Below are 22,648 nucleotides of genomic sequence, written 5' to 3' on the forward strand. Positions count from 1 at the left end.
AAAAGAACATGGAAGTGTTTGCTGAAGCAATTCTCCAATCTAATCCAAAGACCTCATCTCACCGCACAATAAAAATATCTCCCAAATTATTCAGTGTGAAGGGTATTATTGTCAAAGGGCTTTTCTTATTCAATTTTTCATTCAGTGATAATCCTGTACCACTGAAATATGTGACACTCAAAAGTCCCTGATTGTGACAGGCTGCTGCTAATCCTTCATATGCAATCATGCATTTACATTCCAGAACACCAACTGGAAAGCCTCACCTACTCAAATATCAAATCGAAGTATCCAATTTAAATTCACCTCACCTTATAGGCATTTCTCCATTTTTCATCCAGCACCTCTTCTGACTGGACTCTTCTGGCAATGTGATCCCCAAGGCCAGCCATGACAATCTGTCTTAAGTACATGACCTGAGTTTCTGTTGGCGGTTTCATCTTGGGATCAACAAACAAGCCAGCTTCTGGGAAGACAGCATTCACTGTAGAGGAGCAAAAAGAGGCAACAACCATTCTGAAAACCATTCAGGGGTATTCCAATAAACAGTTAGATGACAATTAAACCATGCACTTCACATATTGGTCAAGGAACAGCTTATTGTTTCCTCAGCAAAACATCATTTCTATTACATATTTAGTGATACAGAAAAGGTCTATTGCATTTGTATAACTTAAGTGTAAGGTTTATTACTTTGATACTATTCTATCACTGCCAAACTAATTAATCAAGCCATGCCACAAGGCTACCTCTAATTCCATTTAATATTATATTTTGGAATATTCTTCATATTATATACTTCATATTACAGATTGGTCCACTTTGTCTTCATCAATTCTTACCAACATTAGTTAGCTGCCCTCGCAAACGTCTGATTTCAATCATTGCCTTATGTCGAAGTCCATTTTCTGTACAGAAGTGAGGGGTACATCCTGCATACTCACTAGCACCAACAGCACCTGAAATGAACAGCAATGTGCAGAAATAAAGATAACTGCTTAAATAGTGATGAATGTGTAAGTTTTTGTCATTTTTAAGGCTGTTGTTGTATCACTATTTTTGAAAGTTCATGAACAATATTATCCTAGAAATTTTAAAAACATTAAAATTTCATAATGTTTGGAAGTATTCTTAAGACTTTATGAAATTAAGCCATTTTACATAGCTTTAATCCTTACCATCCTGAACCTTAATTCAATACAGTCCTAAAATGTAATATAATTAACATTTTCCCAATTTATCCCCATACTCCTCCCTTCCTGAAAATGCTGGATTAACTCTCCGGATCATGGTACAGTGATTTCTTATCCAACAAACTATTGGCTCATTTTCTGTTGGTTCTGCTTTCAGTTGCCTCAGCTCCAAGCTGTGGAATTCCCTCCCTACATCTCTCTGCCTCTCTACCTCGCTTTCCTCCTTTATGACACCTAAAAGCTACCTCCCTGACCAGGCTTTTGGTCATCTGACCTAATACCTCCTTATGAGGCTTGTTGTCATGCTTTGTTTTATAATGCTCCTGTGAAGTGATGTTTCATCATATTAAAGGCGTTATATAAATATGTTGCTGTTGTTTTACATATATGAGCTTGTACAGAAAGTACTATTTATGTGGTACCTTTAACGTGCAAAAATGCTCATATGCGCTTCACAGAAGCAAAACTAAAAAGTCGACATGGAACCAAAGTAGTAGACAATAAAGCAGATGACAAAAAGCATAGTCAAAGAGATCAGTTATACTGCGGGTCTTAATGGAAGAGAGGAAAGTGAAGAGGTAGTAGGGTTTAGGGATAGAATTCCACAGCCACAGCTGCCAATGGCGACAGGAAGGGATCCTGGGATGCACAAGAGGTCAGAGTTGGAAGGTAAAAAGGTGGGGAGTTTATGTGGAGGGAGAGGTCAAGGGATGTCAGGAGGAAAGAATAAAATATATTTTGGTCTGTGTAGCTCAATGCCATATTCCCTGCTGTATTTACCCACTTAAACAGGTGGGAGCAGAAAGAAAGGGGCTACTCCAAACAGCACTAAGAACACACTGGTATATTCCTTTGCCCACATTTTCTTCTAAGGTCCACAAAATTGCTTCATGCTGAGGCTCATTAGTGATCTGAGCTTGAGCGCTTCTCTGAAATACAGCAACCACTCCACTGTCTGCAGGTATCTCTTTAACTCCTTTAGTGAAAGGTTTTATTCTAGGGTAGCCTTCCATCTACTGCCCTTTCACAAAATGGGAGCCTGAACACAAAAATCACTTGGGACAGAGTTGAACTCAAGTCACACTGCTTGAGAATCTGACAAAAGCTGTAAGTCAGAGATTTTAGCTGCCTGCTATTTAAATAACGCTGATTACCAAGCATGACCATGATGTCTCCAAGTTTAAGAGATGGGCCCTGCCCAGCCCAGATCCATTGCATTTGAGAGACTCTGGCCTTTTTCCTTTTCAGTTTTTCTGTCTCCTCATCACTCATCGCTGGTCTGCAAACAAGTCAAAAATATTAGACAAAATTATTTTTAAAAAGGTGACAAACTACACAACAACAATGTTATTTGATTTTTTTTTTTAAGATGGCCAGTGAGAAGAGGAAGAAATATTTAACTTCTAATTGAAACTTATAGGTTTTGTTTTTAAGAACGAACCACAAGTGCCCTTTTATGAGCAGCAATCAATTCCAGTACCTTGTCCAAGTAACGCTCTTCACAATTTCTAGGTCTAACTATATATTTTCTATTTGACATTATTTACATGCTATTACGTAAACAAATGCTGAACCAAACGCTTCAGCAATCAGCATTAATGTTTCAGTTTTATTTATGATTGCTCATAGCCAGTGTGCCCTCAAAAATACTGCAGAACATTATCAAAAGTAGCTCTAAAGAACAATCACCAAATCTTAGAGCTGTGGTTACAGGTGTCGTGCATCCCAGTACAATGTCTAGAACCAAGTTCACAGAATGGGTGCAGTATGGAATGAACTTGTTCAAGGAACTAGCAATCAGCATGCTGATTTTTAATTTTTAAGAATACTTAAACATGTAGCATGATGGAATCTTAATTATCTATCACAATGAAAGTGGTTATAGGGTCAGTGCACACTCCCAAATTACTGCACAATGCTGTTTTCTCTGCCTTTCCCACCCAGTTTTTTTTTATTTGGGTAGGCAGTATGGCTGATGTTGATACAAGGACAGCATTTTTGCTCTGAATGAAAAAACTTCAAGCGTTGCATCCTAACTCTGGTACACACTGGGTAGTGATCCATATCACAGGCAGCATTGTGGTAGCTACATGTGTTGAGAATGCTGCTCAGAGTCACATCTGGTAATGATCAGATTCAGCTGGTGCCAATGGCCTGATCTGAAGATGTCTCCAGGATACCTTGTGGGCATGATTTGTTCTGAAAGAAGGCGTTAGTTGAACAAAGCTTATGGTAGCAGCAAAGTTAAAGTGGTCTCTGTCCATTCTCATTTATCTTTCGAGACATCATCTACAATACCGCATTTGCAACATATAGGAAGCAAGAGCAGAAAAATGCTGCCTGGTCTGAGGCTACCACCACTGTGATGGAACCTGTCATTGAAACCAAGTGATCTTCTTTCATTAATTGCGAGAGATCCAAGCGAGAAAAATCTGAATGCACTAAGTGTCACTCAAAGTAAAGTCCAACAGACTGCTAGGCAGTGCCAATGACTAATGGCTCCAACTTTGCCAGAATATCTAGATGTCCTCCGACACCAGGGAGCGCTAGGTGCATGTATGAAGGGATCAAAAAGGCAACAGGTCCATCAGCAAAGAAAACAGCTCCAGTGAAAACAAAGGCAGGGGAGGTGATCACCAACACCAATGAACAGTTCGAGAAATGGGTAGAACACTATCTTGAGTTGTACTCTAAGGGGAACACTGTAATCAAAGAGGCTCTACACAGCATAAAAAGCCTGCCTGCCTTGGCAGAGCTGGATACTGAAGCCTCAGTGCAGGAGCTTAACAAAGCTATTGATTAATTTGCTCTGGGCAAAGCGCCAGGTGCTGATGCTATACTGCCTGAACCCGTCAACCACGGGAAACCGGCACTCCCACAACATCTGTATGAACTTCTCTGTCTCTGCTGGAGGGAGGGGGTAATGCCCCAGGATATGCATGATGCAAAGATTGTGATCCTGTACAAGAAAAAGGGTGACCTCAGTGATTGCAACAACTATCGAGGCATCTCCTTGCTGAGCATCGTGGGAAAAGCATTTGCCCGTGATGCCCTGGTCACTCTGTAGGCCCTGACTGGATGCATCCACCCTGAATCCCAATGTGGTTTCAGAACTGGAAAATCTACAATTGACATGATCTTCTCAGTCTGGCAGCTGCAAGAGAAATGCTGTGAACAAACAAGACCACTATATGCTGCCTTCAGCGATCTCACCAAAGAATTTGACCATGTGAACAGAGATGGTCCATTTAAGCTGCTGGAGAAAATTGGCTGCCCACTGAAGCTGCTCAATATGGTCTCCTCTCTACATGACAACATGATGGGTCAGCTATGATGGGCCAATATCGGAACCTTTTGAGGTCTGCAGTGGGCTCAAACAGGGTTGCATTTTGGCACCGACACTCTTCAGCATATCCCTCTCTCTGCTGCTGTCATATGCCTTCGGGTTATCTACAGAGGGTGTCTACTTGCATACCAGAACTGACGGAAAGCTGTTCAGCCTGACTCGCCTGAGATCGGAGATGAAGGTGTGCCAAGCCCTCATCAGAATGCATTCACATTGCATTCTAAGAAACATCTTGAGCAGTAAATGGACAGACTCTTTCATGCCTGTAAAGACTTGGTTTGACAACCAGCACCAGGAAGACTAATGTCATGGTCCAGGATGTTGTCATACCACCATCTATCAGCATTGACAATGTGATGTTGGAGGTTGTTGATTGCTTCACATATCTATGCGCCACAATCACCAGAAATCTAAAATTTGATGCTGAAATCAACTCACATGTCAAAAAACAGCTGCTATGTCCAAACTAAATAAGAGAGTGTGGAAGAACAGTAACCTGGCTGAGACAATGAGCCCTCAGCACACACCTCTACATTGGAGAGACCTGGACAACACGCGCTCAGCAGGAGAAAAGGCTGAAGGGTTTCCATCTTCGCTGTCTCAGACTTATCCTTGGCATCTCTTGGCAGGACAAGGTCCCCACTCAGAGGTCCTGGAGTGTGCTAATTCCATCAGCGTATGCTCATTGCTAAGTCAATGATGTCTGCACTGGCTTGGCCATGTTCATCAGATAGATGACGACCGTATACCCAAAGGCTTTCTGTACGGTGAACTGGTAACTAGGTCATGACCTCCGAGCCATCCTTATCTCACTTGTAGGTGTCATTGTAGTGAGGTATGAAGATGGCGCTCATTGACTCTGACAACTGGGAGAGAGTCAATGACTGCTGTGACCTCTGGAGGCTGACTGCTTGGAAGGGCATTGGAAGAGGTAAGCCATAACAAAAAACTCAGCTGACCGAGAAGAGGGCCCAGAGAAAACAGAGGCCAGTGTATTGTGCTCCTTCTCAGCACACTGTTTTCTTCTGCAGCAAATGTGACAGAGACCCCCTGAACCGTACCAGTCAATGCTTAACACACAGTTGACCACCACAGCGCAAAACACCGTCTAATGCGACGGAAGACTGCAACCACCCCACCCAGTTCCGTAAATTCTCTCAAAATCAACTTCAACAATTTCAACACTTCAACAGCTCATGTTCGGGTATATAAATCCCCAAAGGCCTGCAATCCCCCAGTACTGAGGTGAATGCTAGAAGCTATACATGTAAACCTCAAGTCAGTTGGTTGGCAGTCTCAATTGCAATGAACTCAGCAGAGCTGCTAAATTTGAAATCAAGTCAGATCCTCCCTGTTTAAACCTGTCCTGTTGAGAAACAGGTATCACTGTTTTGATTTTTCTGTCTGTAGTCTTACTAATAGTGCTCGCGAGACTGCCAATGGGATTGCTGGAGATCAGTGCACTCTCTATTTAGTGCTCGCTCTATAGGTGGAATTCGATGTTCAGTATTAGGGTGTGTTTGTCTGTCAATTGTCTTGAACCTGTCTCAGGCCCAGCGGCTGAAACTATTCAAGGGATAAGGGGATAGTGGGGAAAAATGGCATAGAGGTAGATGATCAACCATGATCTCTTTGAATGGCGGAGCAGGCTCGATGGGCTGAATGGCCTACTCCTGCTCCTATGTTGTTCTGGATGGGCGCAACTGTTGCAGTTAGTGTTTTGCTGCCTTGAGGATCTTGTTCTGAAATAAAAGATTGATGCTATAATACAGATTTTCACTAGTCACCCATTCTCCATGAAAATTCTCACAGTTAACAAAGTAGATGGATAATCACAGGGCATGTAAATAAAGTTCCACTTATATACGAATGGAAATGTTACCTGTCAAGCTGCTCAAACAATTCTCTTACAGTCATAGCAGAAACTATGATAATGGCATATGGCATACAGTCATGCTGTTTGCTTAAAGCAAGCATCTTCGCATATCGAGGTGCCACAGGAAAAGAAGCCATAGCTCTACCCAGGGGTGTGATAGGACAGGTCAGCTTTGCCCGTTCTAATTCCTTAAACCTGTAAGGACAAACAATAACTTCTGCAATAAATTCATAACTGATCTGCATGAGGCTGGATGAAATCTACAAGAGATTTTCTTTAAATCAGCAACATTATTTGAAATTGCAAATTAAAGCAAATCAGTCCTGCTCTTACCTTCCGTGTTTCGGTGGCTCTTCCAAAGCTCCAAGAGAAATAAGCAGTTCTTCTGCCGCTATCAACGACTCTGGTGACGGAGATGTTGGGAATGGGAAATTGATCACCTGTCCAAAAAGAATCAAATTAATTGTGCATCTTTCATGAGCATATCAGTATTGATGACCCTTTATACCTCCTGAATAATTTAATACTGGAGAGGGCCTTAATGTGAACTAAGACAATTACATTATGATGCAGTCAAACAAAGAAAATGCTTCAACATCAGAAAGTAAATCTCCTACAAACATACTTTTTCAATGTTCAAGTCTTTCATCTGCAGAACGAGATCATCCACAGGTCGCCTTGTGATCTCAGCTGCAGAGAATTTCTCAAAGTCAGAAAAAACCGCCGAGGAGTACAGCCTGCACACAAGCAAACATTTATTGCACTCAATGTTACAGGTTTTACATTAAATTCAACAGACCAGAATAGTACTCTCTCTCTCTCTCTCTGAATCTGCACACGACATTCAATATTACATTATGAGACACAAATTATTTTGTTAAAGGCAATCTGTTAGATGTAAATGTTGACCTTGCTGCATCAATCTACAAACTGTTAAAATATATCTCTTGGGGTAATTCCATGCTCCTGACCATACAGCAAGGGCCAAAATTAGGGCTACGATTTGATGTGGCTCCATTCTGGGAGCTTGTGATGAACAAATTACTCCATAGATTATTATAGATAAAGCTCATTATCTGGGAGGATAAACCTACCTTTGTCAGTTGGGATTAAAAAGACATTTACATGGTTTCAGGGCTAAGATCATACCTGTCAAAATATTCAGGCTTTAAGGTAAAAACATATGCATCTTGTTTGGATTGTACTAGAATTAGTACTTCAGTTTCTGCCACAGAAGACTTTATGCAAAATGGGTAAATATAGTGCATCCTTCACTGACTATAAATAATCAACTGGCTTGTTCAAAACCTTGTTCAGAAAAGAAAAAGTTAATTTAAACAAAACCTAGTTAACATTTTTTCCACATTTAAAAGAAATTATGCTTTTCTCCCTTTTGCAGACTCACACCATTCTCTAACTGCCAGCTCCCAAGATCTCTATCAATGTAAGTCCACTAGGACCAATGCATGTGTCACATGAGATCTCTCAGAATCACAGAATCTCAGTGCAGAAGAGGCCCTTCGGCCCATCGAATCTGCACCGACACGTGAGAAACACCTGACCTACCTACCTACCTACCAACAACTTATCCTTCTGGCAGTCCTGGTGGGGAGGCGTTCTACCTCTCTCATTTTCTATCAGTCCAGAGAGATTAGGACTCATTGGGTGCAGAATTCCAGTTCTGGGTTTGAAATTGATCGTTCCACTCCAAGGGACAGAATATTGGCCCATTGTGTTCGTCTGGCTTTAAAAATGGTTATTCTTTACTGTTGAGTCGTGTTACTGACCTGTAACAGTGACCTGGTTCTGTACGACCAGCACGACCTGCTCTTTGATTGGCTGAAGCCTGAGAGATCCAGGTGATTTTGAATGACGAGACTCCAGTAACTTTATCATAAAAGCGTTTCTTCACCTTTCCACATTCCACCACATATTTAATGTTTGGGATAGTAAGAGAGGTTTCAGCTACATTAGTTGCTACCACACACAACCGCGTGCCATTTGGAGGACGACGAAATACCTAAACAACAGAAAATTAGCAATTCAGAATACTGATTTCTAATTTCCTTCTCATTTTTGAATAATTATTTTGTACAGAAATACACTAATCCACAGGTTTTACAATTATGGTTAATGGACTCTGGAGTTGGCTGAAGCTTTGGACAGAGGTGTTCAACACGATTATCCAGGTTTTCTCCACCTAAGAGTACGTAGCATTCTATAAGTATGTTGTTGCAGCACTTTATTCCTGTTGCCATATTAACTTCAAATGTTTTTTGCAATTAAAGCCTTATTTCCTTTGGTTAGTTGACATTGTTTTGATCCCAGCTGATGTGAAGATCCCAGCGTGAAACCTGGCTTGGTAGATCCTAACTTTTTTTTTTAGAAACTGTAGAGGTCAGTTACTGAACACTTTCACAAGAGTCTGTCAGTATACTTTCAACACAAAGAATAAAACATTTATTAAACTAGAAAAAATGAAATATATTACATTAGAGAAAAAGGTTGTAGAAATTTCAATACAGATACCAGAAAAATGATTCAAATTCACACTATTCCTTTTGTGCCAGCAACCCTTACAGACACAAAACCCCACTGAAGTTTACCACTGTCTCAACACCAACTATTCTTGCTCGAATTAGCTTCGTTTCAAACTGCTTTCTTCTGATGGACTTCTGAGCATTCACTAGATGCTTTTCTTCAGCTGGCACCTCTGCCTGAGACATCTAAATGGTCCAATGCTCCACTTGAGGAAGCCATAGATATTTGCACTGCACCACTATATCATGGGGGTCCAGATCCAGCTGTCAGCATCTATCGAACTTATGAACTCAGCAACTCACGCAGTTGAGTTCAGTTTTAATGACGCCATATATGCCCAAATAGATGGTGTTGCCATGGGGTCCTCTCTAGGCCCAGCTCTCGCAAACATCTTTGTTGGGTTCCATGAGAAACGTGTCCTCGATGGAATGACACCTAACCTCCTACCCCTTGCATATTTCTGATATGTGATGATACATTTGCTATATTTAAATTGGAGCTGCATGTAATAATTTCCCCATGTCTTAATGGGCTCCATCTTGCGCTCAAATTCACCTTTGAAATGGAGCAGTCAAATGAGCTCCCTTTCCTTGACATACTAGTTGAGAAATCTGCTAGGGGATTCACTACCACAGTCTATCACAAGCCTACCTTCACTGGTCAATATACATGTTGGGATTCTTACAGTTCCACGCAGTAAAAGATTGGCCTTATTAGCAACCTCATAAATAGGGCCCGAGCCATTTGCTCACAGTGCAAGCTTTATGCTGAAATAGGGCGCATCAAAGGCATCCTGCAGGATAATGGCCACCCTGATCAGATCATTTCGTACTGTATATCGCGAAAACTCATGAACGGGCCTAAGGCCGTCACTTTTGGCCCTGAAAAGTGTCCTGTCTACCTTAGCTTTCCCTTCCAGGGTAATCCATCTCAAAAATTTGAGGAACAGGTGAAGCTAACTGTTTCACACTGCTACTATGCAGTAACAACAAGTGATATTCACCACTAACAGGATGCTACCGACAAGCCAAAAAGGTGTTCGGCCTATCACACAAATGAGCAATGTGGTATATGAGTTTCAGTGCTCGTGTGATGCTAAACATGTAGGCCGTATGTCCCAAAGACCGGTGGATCGTATTAAACAGCATGTCCCTTCCACTGTTCACAATGGGCAATGGGCACAAACAGACTGTACCCAACCAGCCCGTGCTTGCAAAACTCAAAACGCAGTGTCCAACATTAGATGTGATTCCGCAATTGGACAACATTTGCTAAATAATCCTCAGTATGCTAAGAATTATGCTGACAACCAATTTAAGTTAATCAGTTGGGCTTGCAGCGTGGCGCTTTTGTGTGTACTGGGAGTCACAAATATTAATACACAGGGCCCTGTTCTTTGCAGACACATTGTGCCTGTTTCAGCTAGACAAAATAAGTGACAGCCATTCGCTGGCTCATTCCTCAGGGCAATGCCTTGACCAATCAGGGTCAAGCTGCCTGGTTTAAATTTCAAACAATGCTTGGAAGTTAACTGTCAGTCACCATCAACTGGTGCATTCTCCATAATAACGCCTCTACCAATCAGAGTCCACTTGCCAGCTAATTAGCATTCTCTTCTCATACAGTATAAATTTGTTGTTTCCCTTACTTTCGTATTCTTGTGGAGTGTCCTGAGGAGTGCAAGATGAAAAATCTTCCACAAAAAATCTCTATTTTTTTCAGCAATACTCAAGTTCTGTACTACCAAATTACTATAAACATACGTATGTTTACTCCTTCCACAAAAAAATTAAACTGAAAACTTAAAAAAAAAGCCAAGTCAAAATACATAATTTTGGAATTCAGTGAGCAGTGTATGAAATCAGTGAAAAAAAATTACCAACATTCTGCATTTTAATTGAAGTTCCTGTACAGATACTAAAGTTTTCAAAACTTTCATGATTAACATTGCACAGGATCAACATTGTGGGTCCCATGCAAATATACGGCAATAAGTCAACATAGCTGCAAAGCGTGAGCATATTTGTGCTTCTCTAGCACTACACATCTCAGCATTTAAACCTGAGGTCAGGGAGGAATAAGCTCACCTTTGCTTGTTTCTCTGCTGCCAGCAACGAATAAAGTGGAAGAACATACAGTGGAATAGAAGGATCAGACTTCTCAACTGTGGATACAAAAAGTATATATTGCCAACCAATTTTTGACTTGGTGAATTAGCTTCTACTTCTACTAAAGGAAAACGTCTATAAGTTCTTGTGTAAATCCCATTTTATGCCCTTTTGACAATTCAAAAATGATACCCATACAATGTTCCAGCGCATTCAATAAAGTAGTATTTCACTCCAAATATAAACACGGCGATAGTATTCAAGTTTGCAGTGAAATTCTCCAGTGCATGACAACAGGGGTGGGTGGGGGTTCCATAAAACCATGTACCTTCTTCAGAATCATCACCATCCCCCAAATCCAGGTCTAGATCAGAGCCAACTACATCCTCATCATCAATCCCTGCCTCTCGATCTTCGTCTCCCTCATCCACTGGCATTGCAGAATAATTATCAAGGTTAATCTTTGGCAAATTCTGCAGAAAGGAACAAAATCAAAAGTGGGCACAGGTTATTAGAGTCACAGTGGTGAAGAACACACGACTGTCAATCACCTCAAGTCACTGTCAAGTCCCAAGAAGGATACAGCTTTCAAAGGGATCCAAAACAACCTGGTAGTCAATCACAGGGATGGAAATGATCCTAAACCTTGAAAGAAGTTACACTATTTTATACAGTAACCAGACAGATGCAAAGAGACAGCCAAACACAGAAACTGGAGTTATTTTTTAGGTAAAAAGTGACCTCTACTGTCTAGAAGAACAAGGGCAGTAGGCACATGGGAATACCAATACCTTAAAGTTTCTCTCCATATCACATACTATTCTGACTTGGAAACAAAAAGCTGTACATCACTGCTGGGTCCAAATCCAGGAATTCCCTACCGAACAGCACTGTGGGAGTACCTTCATCACATGGGCTGCAGTGGTTCAAGAAGGCAGCTGACCACCACCTTCTCAATAGAATTAGAGATGAACAGTAAATGATGGCCTTGCCAGTGACACCCACATCCCTTGAACAAATTAAAAAAAAGGTTGTGGTTGGCATTAGTCCAGATACAGGGCCATATTTACTTATACTACTTGCTTGCTGCCGTGTTCTATTGGAATTCTATAGGTGAGGCGGTCTGTTCAGAGCAGTTACCTTATTGATGACTAAGTCCCAAATCAGAACATTAACATTTGTTAGTATCTGCAGCTTGGGACAAATACAAACCATTGGGAACATTAATTTGAACTATATAATGCAAGGCTCCAATGTACACACTGAGTGATTCAAAGACAAAAAAGCTTGGCTACTCGTGGAACAGTATACGTTTTTCACTGCAAACTGTCAAATGGTACCAAATGTTAGAATTGTGAACTGATACTGCACTGCAAATTTCAACCAGATAATAGGATAAAGACTGAGATTTGTCCTGCAATTCAATCTGATGAGGCACACAAAATAGAACTTGGAAAAAAAAATTGTCAACCAATTTTTGATTTGGCGAAATAGCTTCTTTGTCATCAAACATTCAACTGAACATTGCGTGCAGAAGAAAGGATTGGATCTTTCTTTTTGCCTCCCAGCAAAAGACAAATACCAATTAGGACACCAAAATATTAAACAGCTCTAACCAGCACTTCCAAGTTTGCCATGAAAAGGAGAAGTTGAATGAGAGAGGAAAAAAATGGAATGCTTAAAGTGTAGCAACATAAATGAGGTATTGCTGAAAAAAAAAAGACATGTTCTCTACTACCAAACAACTATAAATGAGGTACTTGTGCTGCTTCTCAGGATCATTCATCTTGCAGGTGTCTCCAGAGGCTGACTCTTCCTGAGGCAATGAAAACAGTGCTACTGCAGATGGCAAGTGTTTTTGAACTGCTACCAACCTGATTGGTTCAACCTGTAACAAAAACAGAAATACCTGGAAAAACTCAGCAGGTCTGGCAGCATCGGCGGAGAAGAGTACAGTTGACGTTTCGAGTCCTCATGACCCTTCAACAGAACTAAGTAGAAATAGGAAAGGGGTGAAATATTTATATTTATATTTCACCCCTTTCCTATTTCTACTTAGTTCTGTTGAAGGGTCATGAGGACTTGAAACGTCAACTGTACTCTTCTCCGCCGATGCTGCCAGACCTGCTGAGTTTTTCCAGGTATTTCTGTTTTTGTTTTGGATTTCCAGCATCCGCAGTTTTTTTGTTTTTATCTTTTGGTTCAACCTGTACTTTATTGGGCATTTAGGACAATCAGAAAGTGATAAATTGCTGTCTAAAATCAATATTTGTTTTTCTGTTTCAGGTACTGTTGAATCCACCACATAAAATAAATGGACAATGGGAAATTCCACAGCTTAAAAGATCCTCAGGCACATGCTTCTCAAGTTAATTCAGCAATATAGACACACCTTCAACAATGCATTTTCTGTTGACTTGCAAGCAGGATATTGAGCAAAAGGATACACATTATTTTAGTCTGAATATCATACTACTATATTTAGTGTGAAACAAAATACCAGAACACGTACAGATTTAGGTTTGGCCTTTTTAAACTTCTTGATCGCTTCAACCGAATCATCTGTGGTAGCATCAGTTTCTATAATTTGAAAAAAAACAAACAACAGCATGAAAAAACAACTGGGATTCTATTGTTGAGCTGTAGTAGTTCTCATGTTTAATTTCCAACATCATTAGATTCTGCAGACCACTCATGCTTGGTTGACAACTGTCTTTATACTCCAAATTCTAGCACCACTGTAACCGTTCATTTTCTTTTAAGTTTACATATAATCACTTTAGAATCTAGCCTAGTCAACAATTACAAGCACTTAACATCTCAAAATGCTTATGAAAAAGTCAAATACTTACAACTGTTCAGAACAAGAAGGCCTGACAAAGAGACTACCATTTTAGGAAAGGCGGTTGGGCTCTTTGCAAATTGAAACCTTAAGAGCTTTGATGTAGCTGAAGGGTTCCCAAACTGTGGGTCACGTCCTCCATTGGGCTCACGCAACAAACATTTTGGGGTTGTGAGCTCTAAGGCACCAATAGTCACTGTTGGAGACTCTGGTGGGATTGCCCTGGGATTGGCGCCAAGGCTCCATTACACATGTACGCATGATTCTGCCATCTGAAGCCCCAGAGTCTTCAAAACATTTGTGGACAAGACCATTGGCTGCCACCCTCCCATCCCCACCAACCCTCACTCTGTGGGTGCAACAATTTTCAAGCATTAAAATAGGGTCATAGAGGCAAAAGGTTTGGGAAGCACTGCTGTAGAGTCAAATCTACTGGTTAGAATTTGGCAAAGCCAACTGAAACAGTCAACAGATGACTCACTTAAACAGGGAGAGCACCACAATTTGATAGGAGTGGTCCAAACTGAGACATCACTGACGTTTTTGACAATGAGATGGAACCCATCTGTGGAATATTTCCTTAATTTATTTGTAGTAAAATTGTGAAAATGTCCTTTACAAAAACATTTAGGATTCTGTCACAAATTCCAGAGCTTGGGACCTAGGCAGTTGAAGACATGGCCTCCAATGGCGGAGCAATTAAAATTGGAGATGCCCCAAGGTCAGAAGTAGATGAGTCCAGATATCTTGGGAGGGTTGTGGGGCTGGAAGAGATAACAGAAATCGGGAGAGGCAAGGCTATGGAGGGGCTTGAAAACAAGGATGAGAATTTTAAAACGTGACAGTATCATATAATTAGGCTGATGACATTTCACAGGTTTAAGAGTACCATCCATTTACACTAATGCCAGATTTAGCTTTTGTGCTACCCAGAGCATGTTGCCCAATAGCTAACAGAGGCGTTCATATTGATGCATCTCAATTAAACAGTTATAGGCTCCTTCAAGAATGGTCTTCAACCTCAATCTCAAACCAATAGTTGGGTTGCACACATTTGACAAAAAATGTGCAATGGCATTTAAAAGTAATGATGTTTGAGCACTGCAGTGTAAAGTATTTACCTTTTACATTGCTGTTAGGTCTGTAGGGAAAGGCTCTTCTCAACCTTCTACACATAGAATGTACCTCAGCCTGTCCTGTCAGAAACACTAAGATACCTCCTATTGGGAAATAAATAATCACAAATCAAAATTAAACTCCAGAAGAATGTATCTAAATGTTTAAGTAACAACATATGATTTTGGGAAAAAAAGTCAATAGAAATTTAGTTCCAATTGGACAAGTCCAAACCATAAAAGATGTTTTAATCTAATGCTTGGGGTCAAATCCTGTGCAATTACATTTTCCGAGTGTTGACAAAATGAGAAATTTTTACAATTGACTGAAACAATGTATAAAATTTTGAATGGCCAAATCAACTTTTAGGTAGAAGTGTTTTAAATGGCAAACTTATGAGTTTATTTGGGTGTTAACAGGCTGAGCACAATTTGCAGACAAATAGCCCAAGATGTGGAGAATTCTAGCTATCCTCTGCAAAAAAATAATTCCACCTTGGTGTTTGAATTCAATTACAATGGAAAGCAGTTATGTTAGAAAGGAAAGAAAGGTAATGATGATAATTTTCTTACCTGGAGGTAACATTCGATGGATTTTGCCAACTTTCCTAAAAGTCTCTCCTGCATAGTCATCAAGTGGAGTACGCTTGTTAAAGTGAACAATGACAGGAAACTGTCTGGCATCCACCTTAAAGAATTATCAGAGGAACTATTAGGGTGTACTCAGTTTGAACAGATGGAAGTAAGGCTCTCAGGTGTGCATAATTTAATATTTTCTTACAAGATACTTCTTAAAATGACATTCCAAAGTGAACTTGTCTGCTGTACATTAACACAGTGAGGTTACCTTAACAACAGGGGGAGGAGTTGGAAAGAGTCTCTTGTTTGCTGTGAAATCCTCCACACGTAAGGTGGCAGACATTATAATCAGTTTCATTGGCTGTCCTTTCTGTTGGGTAAAAGGAAAATACTTGCTGGGTACATTCCATAACAGGCAAATTATTACAAGTGCAAAGTACCTACTTTGGAAATTTAATACTATGCTGATAAAGCCAATATCAAAATTAGAGTTACGTGGAATGTATCCATTTTATTTAGTAAAATTTCTCCAATGCTAGATCTTTGAATATTTTAACCCATTATAAAGCACACGGGGTCCCTCAACACCATTCTCTGAAATAAATGTTAATGTAAACTATATATTCAGGCAGAATATCATCCTGCAGTTTTATATCCAAAATATTACATCCAGTATCTATTATTTTTCATCACCAGAAGACTCCTCACCTTCCTACCTTACAGCTGCATTTATCACAGAGGTGTATTAAAAAAGGTGTTTTCGTATCTCCACTTTTGTAGTTTGCGATGCCAGAAACCATTTTGACAGCTAACAGGAATAAGGGTTTTATTTTCAAGTCTTTGCTTTCGATTCTTCTGGTTTGGGTAGATACCTTACGCCAATTATATTTGCCTTCATGTAGGGAAGTGCCTGGTATTTGCTTTCTGCCTCGTTATTACAGCTGAGATCGGTAACATGCAATGGGGAGTTTGGAATGAATGGTAAATGCTAACTAAGCTGTAGCATTATATTGCGCAGCATGGTGAACCTCTCTCTCTTGTTCTTTGGCTTGTTAAAGTTGTAACCAGCTCAATGACTCATTATTCTTCCCTGAAATATCTCAACTGGTGTATTGATTTATTTTGGAAGTTCAGTGAATCGAAAATGTCACTATTGGCAATTACATTTAACCATATCTAAATAAAAGGCTAATAGCAGGCAGCAATCCTATTTACCTTCTCTCGCAAAGGAACAATACGAGATAGCAGACCAATCAGGATGTCTGTATACACACTTCGCTCATGAGCTTCATCTATAATAATCACTTTGTACTTTGTGAGTAAAAAATCCTGGGAGATTGAAAAACATATTTCAGAAAACAATTTCAAGTTAACTGTAGCCAACACGGTCACAGGAAGGTCAACAAAACTGATGAGTAACTAAAGTCCAGTCTTGACTATATACTATGATTTCCAGTTATTCAACAATTTGTGATATACAGTACACCTTCACCATTTAATTGCCAAACAACACAATACGGTGTAACTGAAAATCAGCCAACCATTAGCAAGTTAGCAAAATCTTGGGAACTTTAATGTGTAGCTTACTCCTGTAATTCTATGAGTTCACATAGCTGTTTACTTATTGATTTTTCATAGCTTGTAGTACAGCCTTAGAGAGTGTAGCACTACACTAGAGCATCATTATTAATGGATTTCTGTAACTCAGGCTGCCTTTTTAAAAACATTTCTCGGGTTGGGGGGGCGGGGGGTGTCTCTTTATTGGGCGTTATTGAGTACAATGTGCTTTTGCAAACTTCAGCAAAATATTAAAACATGCATTGAATGTAACTTAATTGTATTATGCATGGCTGTGTGTGATCCACAGTTTTCTGTCTATCACAACAGCGTGTATGCAAACAACTTCACACTATCCGTCCAATGCATGAACAGCTCTTGTCTGCAGTCAAACTCATAAGTGAACCAGGGGTTTTGTATTGATAGCAGAGTACAGACAACTAGGATCATCTGCTCTGATATTTGCACGTGTCCTGAGGTCATTCTGTCATATTAAAGCTAGCAATGCTTTTGTCATAGTTACAGAAAAAAATGATGGAAAATAGTTCATAAAATGTAATCAGTTCTCAGCAATCAATTACTTTTCAAACTCAACATACATTTGATAAAGAAACCCAACTCACCTTCTGTACTTCTTTTAGAAGCACACCATCTGTCATAAACTTTATTTTTGTGTCTTCAGTTATATTTCCTTCATATCGTATTTGATATGAAACCACCCTACAGACACAAGTTAAATAGCCAGTGTTACTATAGTGCCCAACAGTATCAGCTAATTGTCGACAGATGACCCTCACTGAAAAATCTAAGTATGTGCATATTAGATAAAAACAACTGATGGGGAGAAATCGGAAACAAAAATTAGGTTAGTTATACCTATACCACTCTTGCATATAGCTTAGCAACTAGCATGACACCGAGCCTAGCAAAAGCCAAGGGAAATGGTCTGTGCCTGTATAAAAGAGGTACGTGTGATTGCTACAGGGAACATAATTTGGATTTCCAGTTTTAAAAATGGCTAAAATTTACCTTTTGAAAAGTAATTCTACCAGCAGGAAAGTTTAAACGCTACAGGGTTACGATGGATAAACAATCAGTATCCTGATGCTATTTTATAGTCATGGTTGCTTATGGATAAGGGCTCAAAAGCCATATATGCTGGCTTGTTTAATTGAACTCTGTGGACCTGAAGGTTTGCAAAAGGATTCTTTTGTTTGGTATTGTTACTTCAATGATGGATAAGACCCCAAATCAGCACAACAAGGTTTGTTAGCATCAGCAACTTGAGATATGTTCAGATTAATGCAAGGATGAATTTAAACTTCATATATGTTTCAAAAGCTCCTTCATATGCATTTATGTGGTTCAATAAGGCAAACTCTTGAACACTGTTGGACTAGTTGACACCAGCCCCCCACTCCACCTAACCCCATTAGGTTTTTAAGAACTAACATATTTCAGATCACATTACGAAACATTTTTACCTGTGTGAAAGATTCATTTCCATTGCAACTCGCTGGGACATGCTTATAGCTGCTACCCGCCTGGGCTCCGTTATGCCAATGATTCCGTTGCCACTGTGGACAATGACCAGAGAGATGTTTATGGTTTGATGCTTAGAGCGAAATATTTTCACACTTTAGATAATGTTTTTCTAAGAAATAATTAGGGATAACCACGGATTGAATTCAGTAACTAAACATTCTGACTGCTCAAAGTTTGCACCACAGAATGAGGTTTTATCTCTGAAAGGGGAGGGGGCTGGGTTGATTCAAACTCAAGACCTATCTCATTACTTTAATCCTTATTATGGGTAATCATAAAACCAGAGGGCTTTTGAATAAAGGCAAAACATCCTGAACAGCCTAAACCATATTAAAAACAGCAATAGAAACAAGTAAGAGAGCTATTTTATTGATACTCAGTCATAAGCTGAACAAAATATGACGTCTTGTTAGTGTCATGTGATGGTAAATTGTACCAGGAATAATGCACTAATCTAACTAATCATGTGCCTGAAGAATTCCTTTACATGAAAATAATTTCATTTGAAAGAATGTCCATTGAGCTGATACAAAAAGAATGGGTAATAGAATCTCACCCACTCCAGCATTTGTAGGTAAACTCCCATATTGAATGCTGTAATATAGAGGGATACAGTAGCACAATGGTTTTATGTTATAGGACTAGTGAACCCAGACACATGGACTAATGATCCAGAGACATAGGCCTGAATTTTACCTCTGGTGGGCACGTGCGATCGGCAGGCCCGGGAGTGGCCGGGAAACAGACTGCCGACCGTGATTGGCCCCCAACTGCGATTTCACACTGGCTGGACAATTAATGGCCAGCCAGCATGAAACGCATGCTGCAAAGCTTAGTGCTGCCAGGGTGGGGGCGGGAAGAGGGTGGGCGATGATGTCACCGCAGGCGAGAATGAGCCCTGCGAGAGAGCTCCCTGAAGACAGGCAGCTGCCTCAGGGAGCTGCAGACATTCAAATGATGAAATAAAGGTTTTAAAAGCTGCAAAAAAATGTCCATGCATCACAATCAAGCACCTGAAAATATACCTCATAAAAATGCTGTCCAGATATTTATTTTTATTTTATTTCATCCCACCCTTGGATGAGGTTTGATGAAAAATGTAAAAGCCGCCTGGCTGATTTGTCCATCCACCAACCGTAAGGTTGGCGGGCTACGAAAAATTGGTGGCAATTGCACCAATAATGGGCTTAATTGCCCTCTTGTCAGCGAGTGCACTTCCGACTTTGTGCGTGCTGCTGAGCGAAACATTACGCGAGTGTGCAATTACGTCGGGACGCTCACCTGGCGTCATCTCTCGTGATGCCTGCTGCGGGATGTAAAATTCTGCCCATAAATTCAAATCTCACTATGGCAGCTGGGGAAAATTTAATTAAATAAATCTGGAATAAAAAGCTAGTATCAGTCGTGGGACCCTTTCGAGAAGGAAATCTGCGTTCCTTATCTCTTCTCGCCTAGATGTGACTCTAAATCCTCAGCAATATGATTGGCTGTTAATTGCCCTCTGAAATGGTGTAGCAAACCAACTCAATAGTATTCAAAAAAACAACTTATTAACACCTTTTCAAGGTCAGCCAAAGATAAATGCTAATCTTGCCAGTGACACCTATCCGGTGAATAATTAAAAATACTTTATTAGGGGGACAGACACTCAACTAAAAGAATTTCCTATAAATTTCTATTGTATGGGGTTTGCAGTGTAAAATTTGATGATTGTACAGAAACTAAATGTTTTCAATCAGTATTCAAAATGGGAAAAACACAATTTCCAAATACTCTATGCTAAATGTGTTTTCTTAAAACCACCGAATACATTTTAGACATATTGGCATGTAGATATTCCATTTTTGAGCATATGTATTATACCTGGCATATCCAGCTTCATAGAGAAACTGGGGCACCTGTGTAGTTTTACCACTGCCTGTCTCACCGCAAACAACTACCACAGGGTTATGTTTAATGGCCTCCATGACAATTTGCTCTTCAGCTAGAATTGGTAACTGCAGACGAGCTTCCTGGAAGAATAGAGAACATCTCCTTTCAAGATGGTTAATAGACACAATTATAAACTGCTAATAAAAGCGCTACTGGATTAACATAAACAGGGGTAGGAATGAATCTGCTGAAATATTTTTAATAAATGGACTTTTTCCATTGCACCCCTCTCCATTGATGACCCAACTCAGGTGACTTGTATCAAGGGTTGTTGAAGTTCACTGATAGACAAAAACTCCAGGAACAAATTTGTAGCTTTGTAATTTGGAGCCAAATGTTTCAGGTCAGACTGCCTGGAGGGGTTCATTCAAATCTAGCTATGTTCATGGCATAGGCAATGTTAAAATGTTAACAAGATTGCAAGTTGGCATTGAGGATATCAAGAGCAAACAACATACTACTGTAAATCCCTCTTTTTTCAAACAATTTACTTCATGCAATTCCATTTGATACTCACAGCAATATCAAGGTTAGAAATTACTGTGGAAATACTTAACACTGGAACAAAGGCAAATAGCATTAAAAAAAACAAACAACATTCTGACCAATGTGTTATATTTCCACTGTCATAAATATCAGGGAATCCAAAAGTTGTACCATCTCCTCCATAACTAGTAGAGTTTGTGTTGTTCCCATATTAGTTCAGTCATTAACAACCAATCTGTAATTTGTATGTACACAAGATGGTGCATGACAAGATTTCTACCATCCACAGTATGGTACTGATCATAGGGAAATTACAATAACATGAGAATTGTATTTTGAGAATACTGACAGAAGTCAATGTTAACTGATAACCCCAAAAAGAGACCTAATTTAAACTTTAAATGAAAATAACATTTTTTACAGTTTACCACAAATGAGCACCTGAATTTTTGGGCTTCTGTCCACTGGAATGAAAATGGCAGGTTCTGAGGAAGTCTGCTGTATCAGGTTTTGATTGGTTTTCTTATTAATAGACACCAATGCTGATGGTTTCTCAGTCGTTGCCTCTGCACTGCTTGAGGAGTTTTGAATTTGTTCATTGTTGTTGACATTCCTATCTCCTGCACTTAACCGTGTGCTGTCACTTTTCATACTCTCTGCATCGTCCACTTGTTCTTCCTCATCCGAACTGTCTGAAGATGTGCTAGTTTCAGACCCTGGTGCTTCTTCCACAACCTCAGAGTTTCTTCTGTGTCTTTTCCTATTGGCCCCGCTAACACTGCTGATTGTGCACACACTGTTAACCTCCTGCTCAGGCCTAAAATATAAAATGGTGACAAGCCTATCAAATCAAAAAGTGAATACTGAATACTAATTAATACAACACTTTCCAAGAGTAAAGGAAAATGTAAAACTGATAAACTGTCACCAAGTTATTCAGGCACCCTTCATGCCTGGAACACTGTTCAACAACTGAAAATATGATATCCATCACATGCTGCAGGATAGGCATTGATTTTAGAGCACCTGTGAATTATCTTGGCCAAAAAGTAGTTCAAGGGAAAATGAAAATTGAAATATTTTTCCTTAACTAAAATAGCCACCTCCCATGTAGGATGAATGTGCTTAGGTCTCTACTGTTTCCACTTTCATCTTCAAAATAAAAATGCTTCAATCACAACAGACACTCAAGCTAACCTTTGATAACACCAAGGTACAAATAGTTTGTCAAAAGTAAATGGCATTCAGTGTTGTGAGGACGAGCTGGATGAACACTCTTGTCATCTCAGAACATGGTGCATATGACAAATGCTGCTTTTGCCAGTTTCTTTATAGCTACCATCTCTCAACTTGGAAGTTCCATAAAACACTATGGCCAAAAACTTCCAATCATCGGATAGTCGTTCCCCAGAGATACCCACTTGGAAGTCCTGACGCACTGAATACACGGAAACTGCCCTGGAAGTTTGGACTTCCAATCAGCAATTATCCTACGCCTGGAACCCTCCAAAACTCCAATTTAAAGTCA

The 22,648-nt window shown here is 39.9% G+C and overlaps 1 protein-coding gene across 2 annotated transcripts in view; it reads right to left on the minus strand.

Moving 5' to 3' along the window:
* Positions 1-22,648, minus strand: part of dhx37 (DEAH (Asp-Glu-Ala-His) box polypeptide 37) — a 38,032-nt gene that overhangs the window by 8,231 nt on the left and 7,153 nt on the right. The window contains exons 5-22 of one of the 2 annotated variants that reach the window (XM_078554105.1): positions 21,562-21,937; positions 20,566-20,714; positions 18,642-18,734; positions 17,781-17,877; positions 16,816-16,929; positions 15,869-15,970; positions 15,595-15,709; positions 15,028-15,126; positions 13,577-13,644; positions 11,393-11,537; positions 11,044-11,120; positions 8,203-8,435; positions 7,041-7,152; positions 6,749-6,855; positions 6,422-6,610; positions 2,348-2,472; positions 843-959; positions 312-484 (exon numbers count right to left, since the gene is read on the minus strand). In XM_078554105.1, coding sequence (XP_078410231.1) covers positions 312-484; positions 843-959; positions 2,348-2,472; positions 6,422-6,610; positions 6,749-6,855; positions 7,041-7,152; positions 8,203-8,435; positions 11,044-11,120; positions 11,393-11,537; positions 13,577-13,644; positions 15,028-15,126; positions 15,595-15,709; positions 15,869-15,970; positions 16,816-16,929; positions 17,781-17,877; positions 18,642-18,734; positions 20,566-20,714; positions 21,562-21,937 — 2,491 coding nt within the window. Of the gene's footprint in view, positions 1-311; positions 485-842; positions 960-2,347; positions 2,473-6,421; positions 6,611-6,748; positions 6,856-7,040; positions 7,153-8,202; positions 8,436-11,043; positions 11,121-11,392; positions 11,538-13,576; positions 13,651-15,027; positions 15,127-15,594; positions 15,710-15,868; positions 15,971-16,815; positions 16,930-17,780; positions 17,878-18,641; positions 18,735-20,565; positions 20,715-21,561; positions 21,938-22,648 lie in introns of both variants that reach the window. The other variant, XM_078554104.1, reaches the window with a different exon arrangement.

Source organism: Cetorhinus maximus, chromosome 12, assembly GCF_964194155.1.
Source record: "Cetorhinus maximus chromosome 12, sCetMax3.hap1.1, whole genome shotgun sequence".
In the NCBI taxonomy this organism is placed as follows: Eukaryota; Metazoa; Chordata; class Chondrichthyes; order Lamniformes; family Cetorhinidae; genus Cetorhinus; species Cetorhinus maximus.